The sequence below is a fragment of the Cervus canadensis genome, chromosome 19 (genome assembly GCF_019320065.1).
Source record: "Cervus canadensis isolate Bull #8, Minnesota chromosome 19, ASM1932006v1, whole genome shotgun sequence".
In the NCBI taxonomy this organism is placed as follows: Eukaryota; Metazoa; Chordata; class Mammalia; order Artiodactyla; family Cervidae; genus Cervus; species Cervus canadensis.
Genome location: NC_057404.1, coordinates 18,996,807 through 19,017,020, shown reverse-complemented (window position 1 = coordinate 19,017,020; position 20,214 = coordinate 18,996,807). Strand labels below are relative to the sequence as shown.

At 34.6% G+C, this 20,214-nt stretch overlaps 1 protein-coding gene across 4 annotated transcripts in view; it reads left to right on the top strand.

The window, feature by feature from the left end:
- Positions 1 to 20,214, top strand: part of TBC1D19 (TBC1 domain family member 19) — a 167,123-nt gene that overhangs the window by 76,158 nt on the left and 70,751 nt on the right. For all 4 annotated transcript variants that reach the window (XM_043438513.1, XM_043438512.1, XM_043438515.1 and 1 more), the window contains 5 exons: positions 5,847 to 5,921; positions 6,994 to 7,057; positions 8,084 to 8,130; positions 11,253 to 11,363; positions 19,489 to 19,561. In XM_043438513.1, the coding sequence (XP_043294448.1) occupies positions 5,847 to 5,921; positions 6,994 to 7,057; positions 8,084 to 8,130; positions 11,253 to 11,363; positions 19,489 to 19,561 (370 nt within the window). The remainder of the gene's footprint in view (positions 1 to 5,846; positions 5,922 to 6,993; positions 7,058 to 8,083; positions 8,131 to 11,252; positions 11,364 to 19,488; positions 19,562 to 20,214) is intronic.

Genomic DNA, 20,214 nt, shown 5'->3' with positions numbered 1-20,214 from the left:
TTATATACAGTGTGATAAACATAAGTTCATAAGTTTTCAAGTGAAATAATAGTAGCAAGCACATAGAGCTCTAATTATGTGCCAGGTTCCATTCAGGTATTCACTCACTGAATATTTATGTCGACTCTGTGAGATGAGTTATATTTATCGTCTCAGAGAGGGCCAGCTTCACAAAACTACTAAGTGGAAGACTTCGAATTTGAACTTGGACAGCCACTCCAGAATCTGCAGTACCTGATTCTATTCAGCCTATTTTTGTATCCAGTCCAGAAATGCTCAGACAAACTCAGGGTGAGCTGTGTGGTTGAATTTATCCTGTTTTCTGTCAGTCCAGTAAGCTTAGTAAAGTTGAGACTTTTGCTAGTTTCTTATTACTTCAATTCTCATCTGCTTCCTAACTGGTTTTTCTGCCTTCTGTGTTGTCACGCCATTTCTTAAAACTTCCAAGACTTTTAGGATAGAGCTTCAGTTCCTTACTTTTGCTTAAAAATCTGTACATTATCTTGCCCCATTTTACTGTTTAAGTCTCATCTCTTGCCTCCTCTTACTGTCCCTCCCCTTCCTGCCACGCCTGCTGCCATTTCCACGCACATGTGCCTTCTCTGTCTCTTCATCTCCTTGGTGTCCTCCAGCAGGAGAACCTGTGCTCATAGCATCACTCCTTCCCCAACCTGCCTCCCCTCAAACCCTGCATGTTTCTGGCTAACTTCTACACATTCTTCAGGTGTTGGGTTAGATGATGGTTTCTTTAGGAAGGCTTTCTGACCCCTTGCTCTCAGATACTCAGATACGTTTCCTGTATCTCCAGTCCTCCACATGAGAGTCACCCTGCCCTTCCTACCACAATACTTGGGTTGTCTGTATCATCATTAGATGATGTCTATCTCTATCTCCCAATTTATCCCTCCCCTCACTTATTCCCTGGTAACCATAAGTTTGTTTTCTCTTATTTTCTTTTCTGTGAAATTTTTTTCTTAAGTAGTTTCTCTGTATATTACATCTAACATTAAATTTAAATTTGGTAAGTTGAAATACTTGGTAAGTGGGATAGTCATTTAGAGAACTGTGATTTATCACTTAAAATTTTACTTTGTCGAAACACCTGAAGAGATGTTTTTGTCAGAGTGATTTTTTAAAGAATAAGATAAATATGCTTCAGAATATCTTATTAACATATAATAATAGAAAGTATCATTCTATTTTAAATGGACTTTATGTCTGAGTTTTTAGTAGGTTTTATGCTGTATTAAAATTATGTATTGCAGTCTTACAAATATGTACAGTATATATTATGAGCCACACATTGATGTCTTTTGTAACTTTTATTTTTATATCTGAAAGTTATTTTCTTTTTATCAACTCGAGTCCTCTTATTAGTGGTTGAAAATGAGAATTTTTGTAATCATAATTCAATACCTAGAAATTTGTTTTTGTTATATAATAGGATACATAATACAAAATCAGGGATTGGATTTTTAATCCTTATGCAAGTTTTATTTTTATAGTAATGACTGAATTAAGATTCAGTTCAGTTCAGTCGCTCAGTCATGTCTGACTCATTGCGACCCCATGGACTGCAGGACGCCAGGCTTCTCTGTCCATCACCAACTCCCAGAGCCTACTCAAACTCATGTCCATCACGTCGGTGATGCCATCCAACCATCTCATCCTGTCATCCCCTTCTCCTCCCACCTTCAGTTTTACCCAGCATGAGGATCTTTTCAAATGAGTCAGTTCTTCACATCAGGTGGCCAAAGTACTGGAGTTTCAGCTTCAGCATCAGTCCTTCCAATGAACACCCAGGACTGATCTCCCTTATGATGGACTGGTTGGGTCTCCTTTCAGTCCAAGGGACTCTCAAGAGTCTTTTCCAACACCACAGTTCAAAAGCATCAATTCTTTGGCATTCAACTTTCTTTATAGTCCAACTCTCACATCTGTACAGGACTACTGGGAAAACCATAGGTTTGACTAGACAGACCTCTGTTGGCAAAGTAATGTCTCTGTTTTTAAATATGCTGTCTAGGTTGGTCATAGCTTTTCTTCCAGGGAGCAAGTGTCTTTTAATTTCGTGGCTGCAGTCACCATCTGCAGTGATTTTGGAGCCCCCAGAAATAAAGTCTGTCACTTTTTCCATCGTTTCCTCATCTATTTGCCATAAAGTGTTGGGACCAGATGCCATGTTTTCTGAATGTTGAGTTTTAAGCCAACTTTTCACTCTCCTCTTTCACTTTCATCAAGAGGCCCTTTAGTTCTCCTTCGCTTTCTGCCATAAGGGTAGTGTCATCTGCATATATGAGGTTATTGATATTTCTCCCAACAATCTTGATTCCAACCTGTGCTTCATCCAGCCCAGCATTTCACATGATGTACTCTGCATATAAATTTAAATAGATAGGGTGACAATATACAGCCTTGATGTACTCCTTTCTCAATTTGGAACCAGTCTGTTGTCCCATGCCCACTTCTAACTGTTGCTTCCTGACCTGCATACAGATTTCTCAGGAGGCAAGTCAGGTGGTCTGGTATTCCCATGTCTTTCAGAATTTTCCACAGTTTATTGTGATCCACACAGTCAAAGGCTTTGGCATAGTCAATAAAGCAAAAGTAGATGTTTGTCTGGAACTCTCTTGCTTTTTCTATGAACTCTCTTGCTTTTTCTCTTGGCAATTTGATCTCTGGCTCCTCTGCCTTTTCTAAATCCAGCTTGAACATCTGGAAGTTCATGGTTCCTGTACTGTTGAAGCCTGGCTAGGAGAATTTTGAGCATTACTTTGCTAGTGTGTGAGATGAGTACAATTGTATGGTAGTTTGAGCATTCCTTGGCACTGCCCTTCTTTGGGACTGGAATGAAAACAGAACTTTTCCAGTCCTGTGGCCACTGCTGTGTTTTCCAGATTTGCTGGCATATTGAGTGCAACACTTTCACAGCATCATCATTTAGGATTTGAAATAGCTCAACTGGAATTTCATCACCTCCACAGCTTTGTTCCTAGTGATGCTTCCTAAGGCCCACTTGACATCCCCATTCCAGGATGTCTGGCTTTAGGTGAGTGGTGACACCATCATGGTTATCTGTATCATGAAGATCTTTTTTGTCTAGTTCTTCTGTGTATTCTTGCCGCCTCTTCTTAATGTCTTCTGCTTCTGTTAGGTCCATACCATTTCTGTCCTTTATTGTGCCCTTCTTGGCATGAAATGTTCCCTTGGTGTCTCTATTTCTTGAAGAGATCTCTAGTCTTTCCCATTCTATTGTTTTCCTCTATGTCTTTGCATTGATCACTGAGGAAGGCTTTCTTATCTCTCCTTGCTATTGTCTGGAAATCTGCATTCAAATGGGTGTATCTTTTCCTTTTCTCCTTTGCCCTTAGCTTCTCTTCTTTTCTCAGCTATTTGTAAGGCCTCCTCAGACAACCATTTTGCCTTTTTGCATTTCTTTTCCTGGGGATGGTCTTGATCACTGCCTCCTGTACAATGTCATAAACCTCAGTCCATAGTTCTTCAGGCACTCTGTCTATCAGATCTAATCCCTTGAATCTATTTGTCACCTCTACTGTATAATTATAAGGGATTTGATTTAGGTCATACCTGAGTGGTCTAGTGGTTTTCCCTACTTTGTTCAATTTAAGTCTGAATTTGGCAATAAGGAGTTCATGATCTGAACCACAGTCAGCTCCTGGTCTTGTTTTTGCTGACTGTATAGAGCTTCTCTATCTTTGGCTGCAAAGAATATAATCAGTCTGATTTCGGTGTCGACCATCTGGTGATGTCCATGTGTAGTCTTCTCTTGTGTTGTTAAGGTTCTCATACTTGCTCCCTCTACCCCCACAATCTGGAGTTGAGGCACCAAGTGGCAGAAAGCTTATTAGAGGAAATTATTTTTAAGCTGAGATATGAAAGTTGAATTAGATTTATCCAGATAAATTTGGGATAAGAATGTTGAGGGTGGATGTGGGTTGTATTGCACTAGCTAAAGTTTGGTCATGAATTATATACCCAAATATATTTGAAGTGCTGCATCTAAGAGAACTCTTTACAGGAAAAAGGTAAAGAGAGAGAAAAAAATTGAAAACAAACTAGTAAACAGAATTAGTTTGGACTGTGTTTTATGAAATTTATTAAGAGTATTCTTTTATTCTTGAAAATCTATTTCTATATATTTAGTAAACTAAGTCTTATGCATTTCACACAGGTCTTTATTTCTTATAGATGATTTTTTTCCTGTTCATTCATTGCTTTGGCAGTTGTACCAAAATTTTTCTAAATTCTTGCAGCATAACTAAGAGTAGAAATCTGTTCAATTATTGAAAACTTATTATGTACTCAGTAAAGTGTGATATGTGCTGTGATATGTAAAGGAAGAGATGCTGTCAGAATCTGTAGGCAAAGGCACTGATATTATCTGAGTGGGGGCCAGGTAAGAGCAGGCTTAATGGAGGTGAAGACCTGAATGGTGAATATAATTTATTCAGATAACATAGGAATAAGTATGTTGGGATAAGAGTAGAGCATGGAGAGTTTATTCCAGATAGAGAGTTATATATTTAGATATGTATGTTAATGAAGAAACTCTGAATAATGATAGCTGTAGTAAAAACTATCAGTTATTGAATGATTATTATCATTGTGTCACTGTTCAAAGTACTTTACATCTTTAATTTTTATAGCAATCACATAAAGGAGGTATTGTTATTCTACTTTTATTGACTGATTTTAACTGTCCTTTATGGATAATATAATATATAGTTATCTCCATTTCTCCTTATTTGGTCTAAATTTTGGAGCTTTGGTATTATTCTGTTTTTTGTGAGTCAGATGTGGCCTGTGCTAAAAGACCAAAAAATTATGGCATTTTAACTTGGCATTAAAAAGAATAATTTACTAAAGTATGATATGTATGGATGATCAATTTATGACTGACTGTTAAAGTTAACTTACTATTTCAAGTTTATGAGAAATATCAGGGACAGAGAAGAATGTAATTGATATGGTGAGAAAACAGTAAGACCAATCTAGATTGTGACACATTCCAAAAGACATCTGCCCTGGACTGCTCAAAAAAGCCAGTATGGAAAAGAAAAGGAGAAAAGCACTCTAGATTAAGCTATACAGAAAGAGACATAACAACCAAATGTAATGCATTAACCTGTAATGAATTCAGGATTTAAAAAGCTATAAAGACATTTTGGGGGATAATTGGAAATTTTTGAATATGGGCTAAGATGATATGAAATAATTTTAGTTTTCTCAGGTGTCATAGTGGTATTGTGGCTATGTAAGAGAAGGTTCTTATTCTTAAAAAATTCATAGTGATGTATTTAGGGTGAAATATATTTGGAAAAATTACATTATAATAATTTCTATAAAATTTTATTTTACTAGGTCATTAATAGGAGTTCCAAGTATCAAAGATTTATAAAGTGCTTAAATATAGCTTACCTTTTTTTTGAACTTTTTATTTTATTTTTTAATATAAATTTATTTATTTTAATTGGAGGCTAATTGTTTTATAATATTGTATTGGTTTTGCCATATACCTTTTTTTTTTAATCTGCTATTTCCCCATCTGACTTATTGATTTATTTCTTTACTCCATTTTCATTCCTATCCTCCACTAGAATGTCAGTTCCATGAGGATGAAGACATTTTGTTATTCACAGCACTAAGGATAGTATCTGGCACATAGTAGGCAGTAATCAATATTTGTTGAGTAATCTAGCAAGTAAAGATAACCAATCTCAAGCAAATCCACCATTTCTATATAACTCATAATGTCTTTAATTTTTAAAAAATCACTCTTGGCACTGTTAACCAAAAATAATAATAGACTGTTCCTTATGTTTCAGGGAAGTTGGGAAAAAAGAATTTTGAAGAGTTTAAATAGTATGTGCACTGAACTGAGTATCCCACTGGCACGAAAGGTACTTTTAACACTTAAGTATTTTGTTGTGAATCATGTACTAGGAAGTATTGTGAAATTATAGAAGTATCATGAAATTATAACTGTTAGGCAGATTTATCTTTTTTTGGTGACTGGTATACAGCTTTTTGAAACCAAAGTCTATAAAAGCTCAATTATGTGGGTGTAGTTTATATAGTTTTCTATTACATATGCTGTAATGCTTTTTGTAAAAAAAAAAAAACAAACCTGTATCTTGAGAATAAATATAGGCTGTACAGTACAGATTATTTGGAGATTTGTCTGTAAAGGTTATAAGTGCACTTTAAAAATTTTAATTACCTTTAGTCTCCTTACTTGAATGATTTATTATCTCTCCAGAACTATTTAGGTCTAATACTCAACATTTATTTGTAATTCTGGGCTTTGATAGGGGAGAGATGAAAAAGGAGAGAAAAGCCACTTGAGGAATGTTCTGGATCTTTTATAGCTGTTCAAGAGTAGGAGAGAACAAGTTTCTCTTCACTTCATCCTCCCTGCCACCTATTTATTCCCTGCTGTTGGACAAGATATAGTGAATGTACATTGGATAATATCCAAGCACAAGTCACTGAAGGCACCAGAAGGATGGTGTAAAAAAAGGATAAATTTACATGAAAAACTGTCTAAATATGTAGTATTGTGTAATATACTGTCTTTCATATAGGAAGATGATGCTACTGACTCACAGTCACACTCTCTTGGCCAGCCCCCTTGTGATGCATTTCTGAGATTGCTGGATGGGGTAAGAGATGTAGTATGTGGCTGAGGAGCAGTTTTTCTTCGTGAAATTTTACTGGCCAGTACATATCATTTACCTTCTATTTTAGACTCATTAGCACCATATTCTAACTGAGCCATTAAGACTATATACAACGTAATAGTTAAATAATATTAAGTGTAATTCCCAGAAAAGCTAATCATATGTAATGAAATTATTTTTTCTTATGTTATGGTAGCTTATATAAGCTTTTAGATAAGGTATTGATTCTTATTTTTCAGCTGCATTGCTTAACTTCACAAAACGAAACCAATTTTAAAATTACCTTTTTTAGAGGCCAGTTGGAGAACAGAAAGAACTTCTCAATAAATGGAATGAAATGGGAACCGATGAACCAGGTGCATATGAAAAAAGTATTTTCAAAATGTGGTAGTGGGAAAAAAAATTGTCCTCTTAATTGTGGATCCAAAATAACAATAGTAACAAGTATTTTTAATAGCAACTTTCCCTTCTCACTAATTTATTATCATCTGTTATTTTTTTTCTCTAAACTTCTACTTTGCAGTTTAAAAATTCCCAGCTTTAGTCACTGTTCTCCGTTATTTTGAGAATATTTAAATCAGTTATTTTTTAAATCAGCATTTGAAAACATTTTTATGAAAGAATAAGTTAGAATCATTCAGTGGATTTCTTAGGCTCATAATTAAGATAAATCTCAAGCTTTAATTACATTGAGATGTTAAAATATGTTACATTTTGAAGTTTTAAGACTTCTAAAATGTTTTTGAGAATTTACTTTGGTTCATCTTAATGTTTAAAATCGAGTCTCAATTTTAAAAACATTTAATGAGTGACAACTGTGAAATATTTACTGTGATAAATATATGTGTAAAATAATTATTGATATATATATAAAATAATTGTTTAGGTAGACATGTATATAATTCTTCACCACTGCTTAAAAAAAAAGATGGAGCCTGGATAGGGTGCAAGAAATTTTTAGCCACCATAAAGGAAGCAGTGTGTTATAGAAGTTCAAAAGGGAGAGCAGTTCAGTACAACCACAAGATTCACTGAGAATTTATTGTTTGTATTCTAAGTACTTTGAGAATTCTCATGTAGAACTTTCATATTATATTGACATTGTTTTTCAGTTCAATTACTAATGCTCCATTACAAATCTATAGAAGAGAGGACTCTAATTTCTTCTAGAATATGTCATCTAGACTGTCAAGGGAAGGGACTTTCTTTTTATTTTTGTTAGTACAGTGCTTAACACAGTGTATGACAAATAACTGACATTCTGTAAATGTTTGAATTAACCTAGTTGCATAACAATATGAAAGAACCATTATAATGTATTATTAATAAGAATTTGTATATTATAACTGAAATTCTGTTTTAATCTGCCTTATTAATTCTAGATTTAAGCCTTTTCAGACCTGTTTATGCACCTAAGGACTTTCTTGAGGTAGGTTCTATTGGCTAAATATATGTATATTAATGAGGTAAAAATGCAAAAGAAATAAAAAACATCTCCAGGCAGAAGAATCACCATGTAAGAAGCCCCAGAGCCATGAAAGCAATGGAATAACCTGATCAGATTTGTGTTTGGAAATTGCTCTGGGAAAATACATTGTAGTGTGGAAAGATTAGAGAGAAGTAAATCAAGAAGATTTGATTTAAAAATAGAGACTGTAAATCATGTAGCCTCTTGGCTAGCACAATAGGTGCTCAGTGAATCTTTTCCTTTTTTATTTTTCTCGCTGTTGTAGTAGTTGAGGCAAGGTATGATAAAGGTTTGAACTCAGAGAACAGCATTCAAATTGGAAAGACATCAACAGACTTGTATTTAACAAGATGTGAATTTAACAGATTTTTTTAAAGATTTGGGAATTTATTATATCTAGGGAGTATGAGAAAAAGAAAAGATAAAGATGACCTTTAAGTGTCTAGATTGGATAACTGGGCAGAGTTAACTTAAGATACAGAATACAGAAAGAGACACAGGTCCATTAGTAAAGGTGATGCACTTAATTAAGTTTGAGAGGCGTATTGACATTGAAGAGGAACTGTTTAGTAGGCAGTTAGAACTCACTAATTATTTTAATTCACCCATCTTTGTGACCATTTTTTTTCTCTTGTACCTTATATGTAATCCACCAGGAAATCCTTTCAGCCTTACCTTTGAAGTATGTCCAGAATCCATTCACTTCTCATCACCACCATTCCTATGTTGCTGATCCAAGCGGCCATCCCTTGTCTGGACTATTTCAGTAGCCTCTTAATTGCTCTTATTGCTTCTACACTTCCCCACCTAGAATTTGTTTTTATAAGAGTTTCTAGAGGAAGCCTTGTAAATACTATTCTGAAGAAGCCATTCTTCTGCTATCCAGTGGCTTCTTATCTTATTCTACTTAAAACCCAAGTCATGACAGTGGCCTAAAACACCCTATTTGACCTGATACCCATCAGCTCTCTGAGTTCATCTCCTGTTACTTTTCCCCCTGATTTGTTCTACTCCAGAACAAATAGAGAACTTTTTCTCTATTCCCTCTCTCAGCTTGCTTACTTCCCCCTGGCTTTGTCCCATTTGAGGGTCTTTGCTCCTTGTTTTCTCTGCCTGCAATGCTTTTCCCTGAGATGCTTGTATGTCCATTCCCTCACATTCCCTATGTCTTTGCTTAAATGTCATATTCTCAGCATAAACAATATGGTCAAGAGTATTGTAATAACTTTGGAGGGATACAGACTTATCGTGGTGATAATTTCATAATGTAGCAAATGTCAAATTACTGTTAGTACAATCTGAAACTAACAGGTGTAACAGTGTTTAGCACATAGTTGCTCAGTAAATAAGTGTTGAGTGAATGAGTAAATGAATGTTTAATCTTTTGCATTTCATTTTTTTTCTGAACTTGTTTTCTCAGATACAAATTTGCCAGCATTGTTAGAAATTATTTCGGGCCTTTTAGAATTATAAACAGTCTCCTTTTAACTTAAAAGAGAAATTACTTTGGTTTGAAACTGCCTTTATACTGCTAGTGTTATTTCTCTTAGATTATTAAAGGTTTCTCTCAAACTCATTCCTAGCACTTAAATTTCATGTAATTTTTACATAATTAACTTTATGTTTTCTCCTTAATAATCATAGCACTCTGTTTCCTTAAGGACTGTTGCTGAACTGATTCTTTTATTAGTCATGCTGAGAGTCTTCTTTAGCTAAAGAAAATTTTTCTATAATCACTTCCTTATAGTTTCTGCTTTTCTACTATTTTTTTCTTTTCTATTGCCCATATAGTCATAATTTTTCTTTTCAATTCTATGTTTTTAAGTTTTCCATGCACTATGATCCCTTATTTTCATAATTAGACTAAAATTGTATTGTGCTATATTAGTCTATATTTAACACTGTTGGTTCTTTGCTAAAACATTCTTTAAAAATAAATTCCTTTGATATTTTTAGCTTCAATTTAGTGTTTGAAATTTTAGAAAACTCTTTTGCACTTATGGTATATTTCATTTTGCCAGCCATTAGTTATTAGGTTATTAATGCCTTCTTCAGATACGCTGGTGTTTCTGTCATTATAATCTTCTTCACTGAATTCTTGGTTTCTTTCCCTTCAGAATTGCAATTTAAAAATATTTTTGAAAATTATTATTATTTTCTCTCTAAAATACATGTTGCTTTAAAAACAAGAAAACATACATAAGAAGAAAATTTAAAACAAAAATTACTCTTAATATCATCATATAGCAATAAACAGTACTGTAGTTTTAATTTAATAAACATTGTAGTGTTTATAATTGTGGCATATTAAACTGTATTTTATGTAAATTAAACATAATATAGGTAATTTTCTCTACCGGAATGTTTAAGTAGTCTTAAACATCTTAAATGTCTAATATTGAATGTCTTAAAATATTAAATGTATAATATTTTTCTGTTATAAACAACACTTCCTTTACCTTTTTTTTCTGCACAATCTCTGCAAGCAGTTTATATTATTTCCATAATCATACTCATAGAAGTGAGATTCCTAGATTAAAAAATGTGCTAATATCCAAGATTTTTAATTTTGAAAAATATTTCCTGTTAGTTTGGCTTCTGAAAAAATTTTTTTTTACCTTTGGATTTGATTTAGAAGCAATACCTTATGATGTTATTCCACTGTCTTTCTATAAACTTTTCAGCATCTATTTTTAAAAGAGTTAGAGTTGGTTCTGAAGTTTTCCCTGGCAAATACTGAAATCAAGCAGTTTAAATTTTTCTGTCATTTTTCCTTGTAAAATATTATACTCAAACAAATTTTATTTTTTCTTAACATCAAAAAGTTTTTCTTTCTAACTGAAATTTTAACTTTTTAGTATTTTATTTGATAGATCGTCTTTTGGAATATTAAATTGAAAACATGTTTATAGTATCTTAACATTTTAACATAATTTTATAGCTTTCAGAATGTAATTAAAGTATATGCATAACCCAAATAGTTTTTAATTTTGTGATGATATACTAAGAATATCACTGCCAATTTTATAAGTGAAAATTTTGTATAAAGAAACTCACCAATTTCATTGGATTTGTTTTTAAAGGTATTAATTAATCTTCGCAACCCAAATTATGAAAATGGTGATTCTCTTAGTTTCCGGACTCATTTGGGTTTAATCCAAGTTCCTCTCAAAGTAAAAGACATCCCTGAATTGGTAAGTATAGGTACTTAAAAATAAATTAACATATTTTAGAGGGTAACCATTGGAAAAATACTTTAGTTCAACATGTATCTAAAGTAGTAGGACAATCTGCTCATTAAATAAATGAATAAAGTGGAAAATTTCTTTTTTATTGTAAATATGTTCTATAGAGAGTGAGTTGCTTTGCTAGTGGGGTTAAAGGTGACCTTTCATTGACCTATAAATGCTTTTGCTTATTTCTTATTTTAATAAACAGCATAGACTTATAAGACCTGTTATTGGGATTTAGGTGCCTGATGTATAGCTATAAAACTGATTGAAACAAATTGTGAATTTTATTAAAAAATTTTAAGGAATATACATTTCATTTATTTGAACCAACCTTTTTTTAATCTCTGAATATGGAAGACACTGAGGGAGATAAAAGAACATAAGACGAGTTAAAGACTATCTTTGGTCTGCAGACTGTCACATTTTGGTAGGGAAATTAGTTTTAAAATAGAATAATTGTAGGAAAGTGGAGAGATTTCCTTACAAAGAAGTTAGTTAATTACCCCAAAATAGTAAGGAGCACAGAAATGTAAATATTGTCTTTGGTGAAACTAAGAAACAACTAAATTTTAAAATATTAAGATAGAGAACTGATGGAAGAATGAGGAATGACTCAGACTTGAAGAAGTCAAGCCTTATTGCTTCTGAAAGGTGAGAGGTATGGATGAGAAGTGTGATGGTAATCAATTTATTACCTTTCAGCTCCGAATCTACCTTTTTAAAAAACTGAACTATGGTTGCTTTACAATATTGTATTAGTTTTAGGTATACAGTAGAGTGATTCAGTTACATACACACAGATACACACACATATTGTTTTTCAGATTCTTTTCCATTATAGATTATTGTAAGATACTGAATATAGTTCCCTGTGCTATACAGTGAATCCTTGTTATTTATCTGTCTTACATACAGTAGCATATATATGTTAATCTCATACTCCTAATTTATCCCTGCCTCCCTCTTTCTCCCTTTGGTGACTGTAAGTTTGTTTTCTATGTCTATGAGTCTATTTCTGTTTTGTAAGGAAGTTCATTTGTTTTATTTTTTGAGATTCTACATATAAGGATATAGTATTTGTCTGACTTACTTCACTTAGTATGATAATCTCTAGATCTATCCATGTTGCTGTAAATGGCACTATTTCATTCTTTTCATGGCCAAGTAATATTTCTTTGTATATCTATATACCACATCTTCTTTATGCATACATTCATCTGTTGATGCACACTTAGGTTGCTTCCATGTCTTGGTTGTTATAAATTGTGCTGCTATGAACTTGGAGTGTGTGTACATTTTTGAGAGTTTTTGTCTTTTCTTGATATATGCACAGGAGTGGGATTGCTAGATCATATCATGAGTCTATTTTTAGTTTTTTAAGGAACTTCCATACTGTTTTCCCTAGTGGCTGCACCAAATTACATTCCTACCAAGAGTGTAGGAGAGTTCCCTTTTCTCTATTCCCTCTCCAGCATTTATCATTTATAGACTTTTTGATGGTGACCATTCTGGCCATTTGTAGTTGGCAAACCTACCTTTTTTTTTTTAACCCTGTTTTATTATACTGGAGCTGGACCTTGTAGACATTTCCTTTTTGCCAACTAGCTTGACATTAGGCTTTGTCAGTAGAGGATTCTGGAGAGACATTGCAAGACCATAGTAGGATAAGGGGACTTTCCATGTACAGAAGCCAGCAGATCAGCAAACAGAAGACCCAGTAGGATTCACCTTGGCAGCCCTTAGTCAACCAGCTCCAGCCTGTACTCACTGGCAAGATTGTTCTTCACCTCTGGTCTGCATGTTCCTGGGGCAGGCACACCCTCTCCTTAAAAGTCTGAATCTCAGTCTTGAGGACATGGGGGGCCTTTCCTGAGTTATTAGTTCTTTGGTTCACGCTCCTTCAGCCTAGAAGCCATAGTTGCTTTCTGCACTTGTTAATTCTGTTTGTCCCTGTTCACACTTCTGATATGGTTTCTATTTCTTGACTGGACTGTGACTGATACAAGAAACCAGATGGTTTTATCCCTGGAACTTTGCAAAGAATCAGGAATTGGAGACACCACATGTGATAGAAGGCATTGAGGAGACATAGAGCTGAAAATGGAGATTGTATAAAACGGTTTAGACTCCCAGACTTGTCCCATCCTTCATTTTCTGGCGACTCCTCCTCCCCAACAGGAGACCAGAGGTGTATATAATCATTGCAGAAAGGCCATGAACTCAGAGACCTCAAATGTAGAGCTGAATAGGAATGAAGCATTGTATTGAAAACAGAAGAATTAAGTGAAGGTTGACCAAAAGAAAGAAAGCAAAAGCTGGCTGTCTATAAAAATTTTTTCAGAGTAAAGCCCATCATACTCTGCCCAGGCCTCAAAGACAGAGCTTCCAGTCAGTTGTTCATTGCCTAAATCCAAAATATGACTGACCAGCCTAGGCTCTCCAGATACTTGAAATTTTACAATTTGAAAAGCACAGCTCAAAACTAAAACAGACCCTGCAGAGAAAAATAAGGAAGAAGAAATAGCCAAGTTATGAAATGAGTAATTTTTATGACCACCAATATAGTTACTTCATGTTTGAATTTACATCTACACTCGCAAGATACAATAGGCCAAACCTGGTGTAAGGTTCAATTAGATTTGTAGAGAGATACAGAACAGAAAACATGGCATGTCAATATATCATGTAGATCTTCATTGGAAGTCCTTGCAGCCTACCAGCTGCTCCTTCCCAGCCCCTACAAGGAATGCTTGCAAATGGAAGTAACAAGGTTACATAGGCACAGCATAGGAAAATCTCATGCGCAATAGGAACCGTTTCTTGTAATGCACATGAGCACAGTTTCCAAGTCCTCTCAAGAGGCATACCAGGTAGCTAAGGCCTGTGTTTTCCAATAGGTTTCTATAGTCCACTTATAATCACTTATAGTCCTCCATTTCAGATGAAATTTACCAGTCAAGTGTCATTTTTTTTTCTTCAGTAAATTATATTGCTGGTTATTTAGCTGGCTTTCCTCTCCACAATTTTTTTTTTTTTCATAATCCAGTACATTTTCAGGGCAACAGTGCTGAGAGAAGGTAAATCCAAAGTAATCTTCACGTGGACAAAGAGGTTAACCTCTTGTTAACTGTATCTTCCCAATAGAAGACTTAAAACAAACATTAATATTCTCAGAGAGAAGATATTACTCATGAAACAGGAACAGAATTTCATTAGAACAACAAAACAAGACATTAGAAAGTGGAAAAGAACTTTTAGGAATCAAAAGTGTGATGTGCAAAAAAAATGAGTAGAGAGTTAGGGAAATAAAAAATATGGTGTACAAAAAAAGTCAGTAGAAGGCCCAGGAAATCTCTATCAGAAGACAGTGTAAAAACAGAAAGCCAATGAGATGAAAAATAAATGGGAAAAGGTCTTTTTAATTAGATGGTCAGTCCAGATGGGCTGATGCCTGGCCGGTAGGAGTTCCAGAAAGAGAATACAGAAGCCAAGGAATTTAAAAAACTTTTAAGAACTCAAAGACAGGAATCTTCATTATGAAAAGACCTACGCTAGTACCCAGTTCTATGAATGAAAGAAGACCCATAGCAAGGCACCTGAAAAGAAGACGACTAAAAATTTTTCTGGAAGAACAGTGTATATAATGTTTCAGGCATCAGAGTGGCATCTGACTTCTCAGCAGGAAGACTGGAAGCCAGAGAATTTTTAAGTAAAGCCTTTGAAAATCTGAATGATTTCAAGCCTAGAATTATGTATATAACCGCCAGTCAGTCAAATGTGAAGTTGAAGTATCTGTTTTCAGATGTACATGATCTAAAATATTCTAATTCATGGAGCTATTGGTAGAAATGCCCTAAAACAAGATCATAAACAAAAAGAGCAAAATAGAGGATCTAGGAAATGGGATTTCCAACCTAAGTGTAGAATAAGTTCCAGAATGCCAGTGAAGAGAATTTCCAGGCCAGTCTGTGCAACAGGACCAGAGCAGAGCAATCCATATTGGAGCAGAAGCTTGTAGGGTTCCATGATAACTGGCAAGAAAAACACCAAAAATGTAGATGATCTGACGACGTGCTAACCACATGCAAAACTATTGTGGAGGGTCTTTTTAGAGTTGTGAAAGGGAGGAGGAAGAGGTAAATAGAGAAAATGCATAAGTGAAAAAGTGATTTAATTATGAACTGTATGGAAAAAAGTACAAGAACGGAAGCATATTTATAGCATACTACATTCTTCAGCAGTGAGTAACATTTAAATAATAATAACCAACTCTTAACATTGATGTGATTAAGCATTGATATATACTTATATTGAAATGATAGAGGGAGGAGAAGAGAATGTACTGAGCTATAAAATCCACATTTATCACTAAAAACCTTAATAGTTATTTGAAACTGCTAAATTTAAAATAGCAAAATGTACCTGTTACTTGAAATACGGATATATGTTTGTTTTTTGGCCATGCTGCATGGTTTATGGGATCTTAGTTGCCCAGCCAGGGATTGAACCCAGGCCCTTGGCAGTGAGGTGGATTCCTAACCCCTGGGCCACCAGAGGATTCCCAAAATATGGATATAAATACCAGGAAAAATGCTGAAAGTGGTTGTTCCTGCTTAGTGGAATAATTATGATTGTGTGTATTTGTGTGTTGGAGAGGAGTACATAAGTAGGGGACTAATGTTTTGTTACTGTTGTTGTTAAGTCTTTTAGCTGACTTGATTTATGTTTAATGTACATAAAGAGAGCGTAGCATGGTGGTTAGATAATTAGATTCTGAAGTCAACTAACCTGGTTTAACCTCTTGCTGTACCACTCACTGGTTGTGTGACCTTGGGCGAGTTTTCTTAACCTTGAGCTTTAGTTTTCTTATTCAATATAAGGATAATAGTATCTCATAAAAGTACTGTATTGATCAATATCTTAAGATATGTTATGGGTTGACTTGTGGCCCCCCCAAAAGTTATGTTGAATCCTGACCTCCAGTACCTGTAAATATGACCTCATTTAAAATAGGACCCTTGCAGGTGCAATGAAATTAAGATGATGTCTTACTGGAGTAGGGTGAGCTCAAAATCCAATATGACTGGTGTCCTTAAAAGAAGAGGAGAAGAGAGACTTACAAGGAGAATGTTGTATGACAGGCAGAGATTGGAGTGTTGCATGCATAAGCCAGGGAACATCAGCAATTGCCAGCAACACCAGAAGCTAAGAGAGACATGGAACAGATTCTCTCCTGGAACCTTCAGGGAAAGCGTGATCTTGTTAACATTTTGAACTTCTAGCCTCTAGAACTGTGAGAAACTGGGAGTTTCTGTTGTTTAAAGTGAAAGTGAAGTTGCTCAGTCGTGTCCAACTCTTTGCGACCCCATGGACTGTAGCCTGCCAGGCTCCTCTGTCCATGGGATTTTCCAGGCAAGAATACTGGAGTGGATAACCATTTCCTTCTCCAGGGGATCTTCCTGACCCAGGGATCGAACCTGGGTCTCCCGCATTGCAGGCAGACTCTTTACTGACTGAGCCGCCAGGGAAGAACCCTTATGTTTTTTAAAGCTAGCCAATTAGTGGTACTTTTTTAAATGGCAGACTTAGGAAATTAATATATAAATATAAAGCATATAAGCGGTCCTTGAAACATAGTAAGCAGTAAATGTTAAGCATTAGTACCACAACTTTCATAAAAAAACAATTTTTAAGACGTTATTTTAAAAGATGTTAGAAGTCCTCTTCAGTTCAGTTCAGTTCAGTTGCTCAGTTGTGTCCGACTCTTTGCGACCCCATGAACCGCAGCACACCAGGCCTCCCTGTCCATCACCAACTCCTGGAGTCCACCCAAACCCATGTCCATTGAGTTGGTGATGCCATCCAACCATCTCATCCTCTGTCGTCCCGTTTAGGAGAGGTTTATACAAAATGGTATGGCTGTATAGAAGAGGAAGTGGCAGATTCTTCTCATGAAGTATAGAAGGTCTTCTCAGAGGTACTGACATTTGATATAGTTTGAAGGCATTTGCTAGGTAAAGAAGCAGGGAATGATGATTTATGAAAAGGTTTAGCATGTTGTAAGTGGGGCTAATTAGGCTTCTGTCTGTCTGAGGGGACCTGAAGCTGGTGTAAATACATTCTTAGCTATTAGAGAATCAGAATCCTGTGACTGATTTTCAAAAAACTGTGACCATACTTAATGTCTTCAGGTATTAGGGATAGTTGTACCCATTTCCTGAATCATGTGGCTGGTGATGATGGTTCCACCTCCAGAGTGCATGGTTTATCTGTAACCCTGGTCTGTCTGTGTGAGTACTGAACTTGGTGAGACTCAGTGAGTCGTATATGATCCTATAATAGATGGCCCTCAAACCTAGCTCACAGTGTTATGCAGACTCATGCATATTAAAAAGGATTTTTTTTTTAGGTATAGTTGATGTACAATTTTACATAAGTTTCAGGTGTACAACTTATTGATTCACAATTTTTAAAGGTGATACTTCATTTATAGTTATAAAATATTGACTATATTCCCTGTGTTGTACAATATATTCTTGTAGCTTATTTACTTTATATGTAGTAGTTTGTATCTCTTAATCCTGTACCTCTATCTTGCCAAAAGGGAATTTCTTGAAACTGAAATGTATTAACTCTAAAGAGAAGTTGCAGACTAATTGCTGTTCAGTCTTGTACAGGCAGCAGGTTGGAACTAGAGCTCAGTGGAGTGGTTCCCCATTTATTAACTCCCCTCTGTCACATGTCACTAAGCACTGTGCTAAGTACTGGAGGTGCAAATGTGTGTAAGAGATAGGACTGTCTTCCAGGAGCTTCAGGCTAGTGAGGAAATGACCAGTACAAAGATAATTTCAATACGATGTAAGAGAGGTTGCAAAAAAGGTATGCATGTTCATAAAGAAGAAAATCTGAGATTAGGGCCCGGGGCTTCCGTGGTGGCTCAGACAGTAAAGAGTCTGCCTGCAATGCAGGAGACCCAGGTTTAATCCCTGGGTCAGGAGGATCCCCTGGAGAAGGGAATGGTTACCCACTCCAGTATTCTTGTCTGGAGAATTCCATGAACAGAAGAGCCTGGCAGGCTCTTGTCCATGGGGTCACAGAGTCAGACCCGACCAAGTGAGTAACACTTACACTACTGATATAGAATAAAAAATAGTCCAAAGCAGTACATTTTTACCTCTTTAGTTATCAAAAATTGGTAACATAAGTTGCAGTGCTTTTTTAAGATATAGATAAAAATCAGGGTTTTAGTTAAAAGATTGAAATGACATTTATTTAAAATCTATACAAAAATAAAATATATGTGTTATGCTGAATAACTGTTTTATGAGAGACACAAATCACTAATTTAAATAATCATAGATAATTATGAAAGATTAAAACTAATTCCATTTTTAAAGAAGAAGGAAGTTTGGTTTTAGCAATTAGGATAGTAACAAAAGACTGAGGCAAGTATTAATAGAAATATTTAATTACTTAGGGAATAAAAATAATGTGAATACTATGAGGTTCTTATGTATTTTAAAAAAACAGACAAACAGGGTTACTTTCCTTAGACATTAGTAGATAAGTAGAGGAAGTCTGGAGAATAAATCTAATTTATTCTTATTTTAGCAGAGCACTTGATAGTCTAATTTTACTTAAAAATTAATTTAAGTTGTTTTGGATATTTGCAGTGTTTATTTGATTAAGAGCTGAGTGAAGTACAGTACCATACAAAGCACAGATACAGAATTATATTGGTAATTTTAGATAATGAATTTAGAAAATAAAATTTATCAGTACTGCATGTGCTATTTGTATCTGTATGTTTAAGGAAAGATTTGAGTGTTATTAGTTCTTTACTCAAAAGAATAATTATTCTTTACTTTCACTGACTAGTTTGTTATCTAAAATGGGAAAATTTTGGACTAAAGCATTACTATTTAAAGGTTCAATAATATCGTTTTCTTTTTTAGGTATTTAAATGAAGCAAAGATTTATTTTACATTGTGATTTTCATTTAAGTTGATGTCTAGGTGAAGATATTTTTTTAAATAACGTGTAGAAAAGTCTGAGATGTATGGTAATTCTGTGTGTTATTTTTCAGAAAGAATTCTTTGTAGAACTTGGCTTAACTACAGGACAGCTGGGTATAGATGACTCTACACAAGTGCCTCCTGGTCAGTATTTCTCCCATATGGCATATAATAAATGAAAACGAGAGTTAGGTTAAGGTTTATCTTGTCATTTTCAAATTAATCTAGTAACTTTTTAATATCTGTCAACTAACATGCTTTTTGCCTCTCCTTGGTTACTATTAATTATTGTATAGAATCTTGTATATTTATTAGCATTCAATTAGATATTGTCTTTTTATTTGAGGGTCTTTAAAACAATTTTGAAAACTTACCCACTGAAATGTTGTGAAGTAATTAGCCTCCAACTAATAAAAAAAATTAAAAAATAAAATAAAATAAAACAATTTTGAAAACTCATAAGACATACATAAGTCGTTTTGTTGGCAAAATTTTTCATTGGCAGCACTCATGTTTCCCTTTATTTGCCATTACTATCTTTATTATTTTTCATATCACCAAGTTAACTGAACACTGACATTCTATCTTGTATAAACAAACATAGGTTTTAAAATTGGTATGTTTTCATCTAGAACATTTCCCCAACATCTCTCTTCTTGTGCCTAAATGCCTGTATTTTCATAAAAGACTGGATTAATATTTAATCATAATAAACAGGAAGTAAAAATTGACTTAAAATATAGAAGGTCTATATTGTTGTACTAATCATAATAGGAGTCAAGGAACTGTTCTTGTCT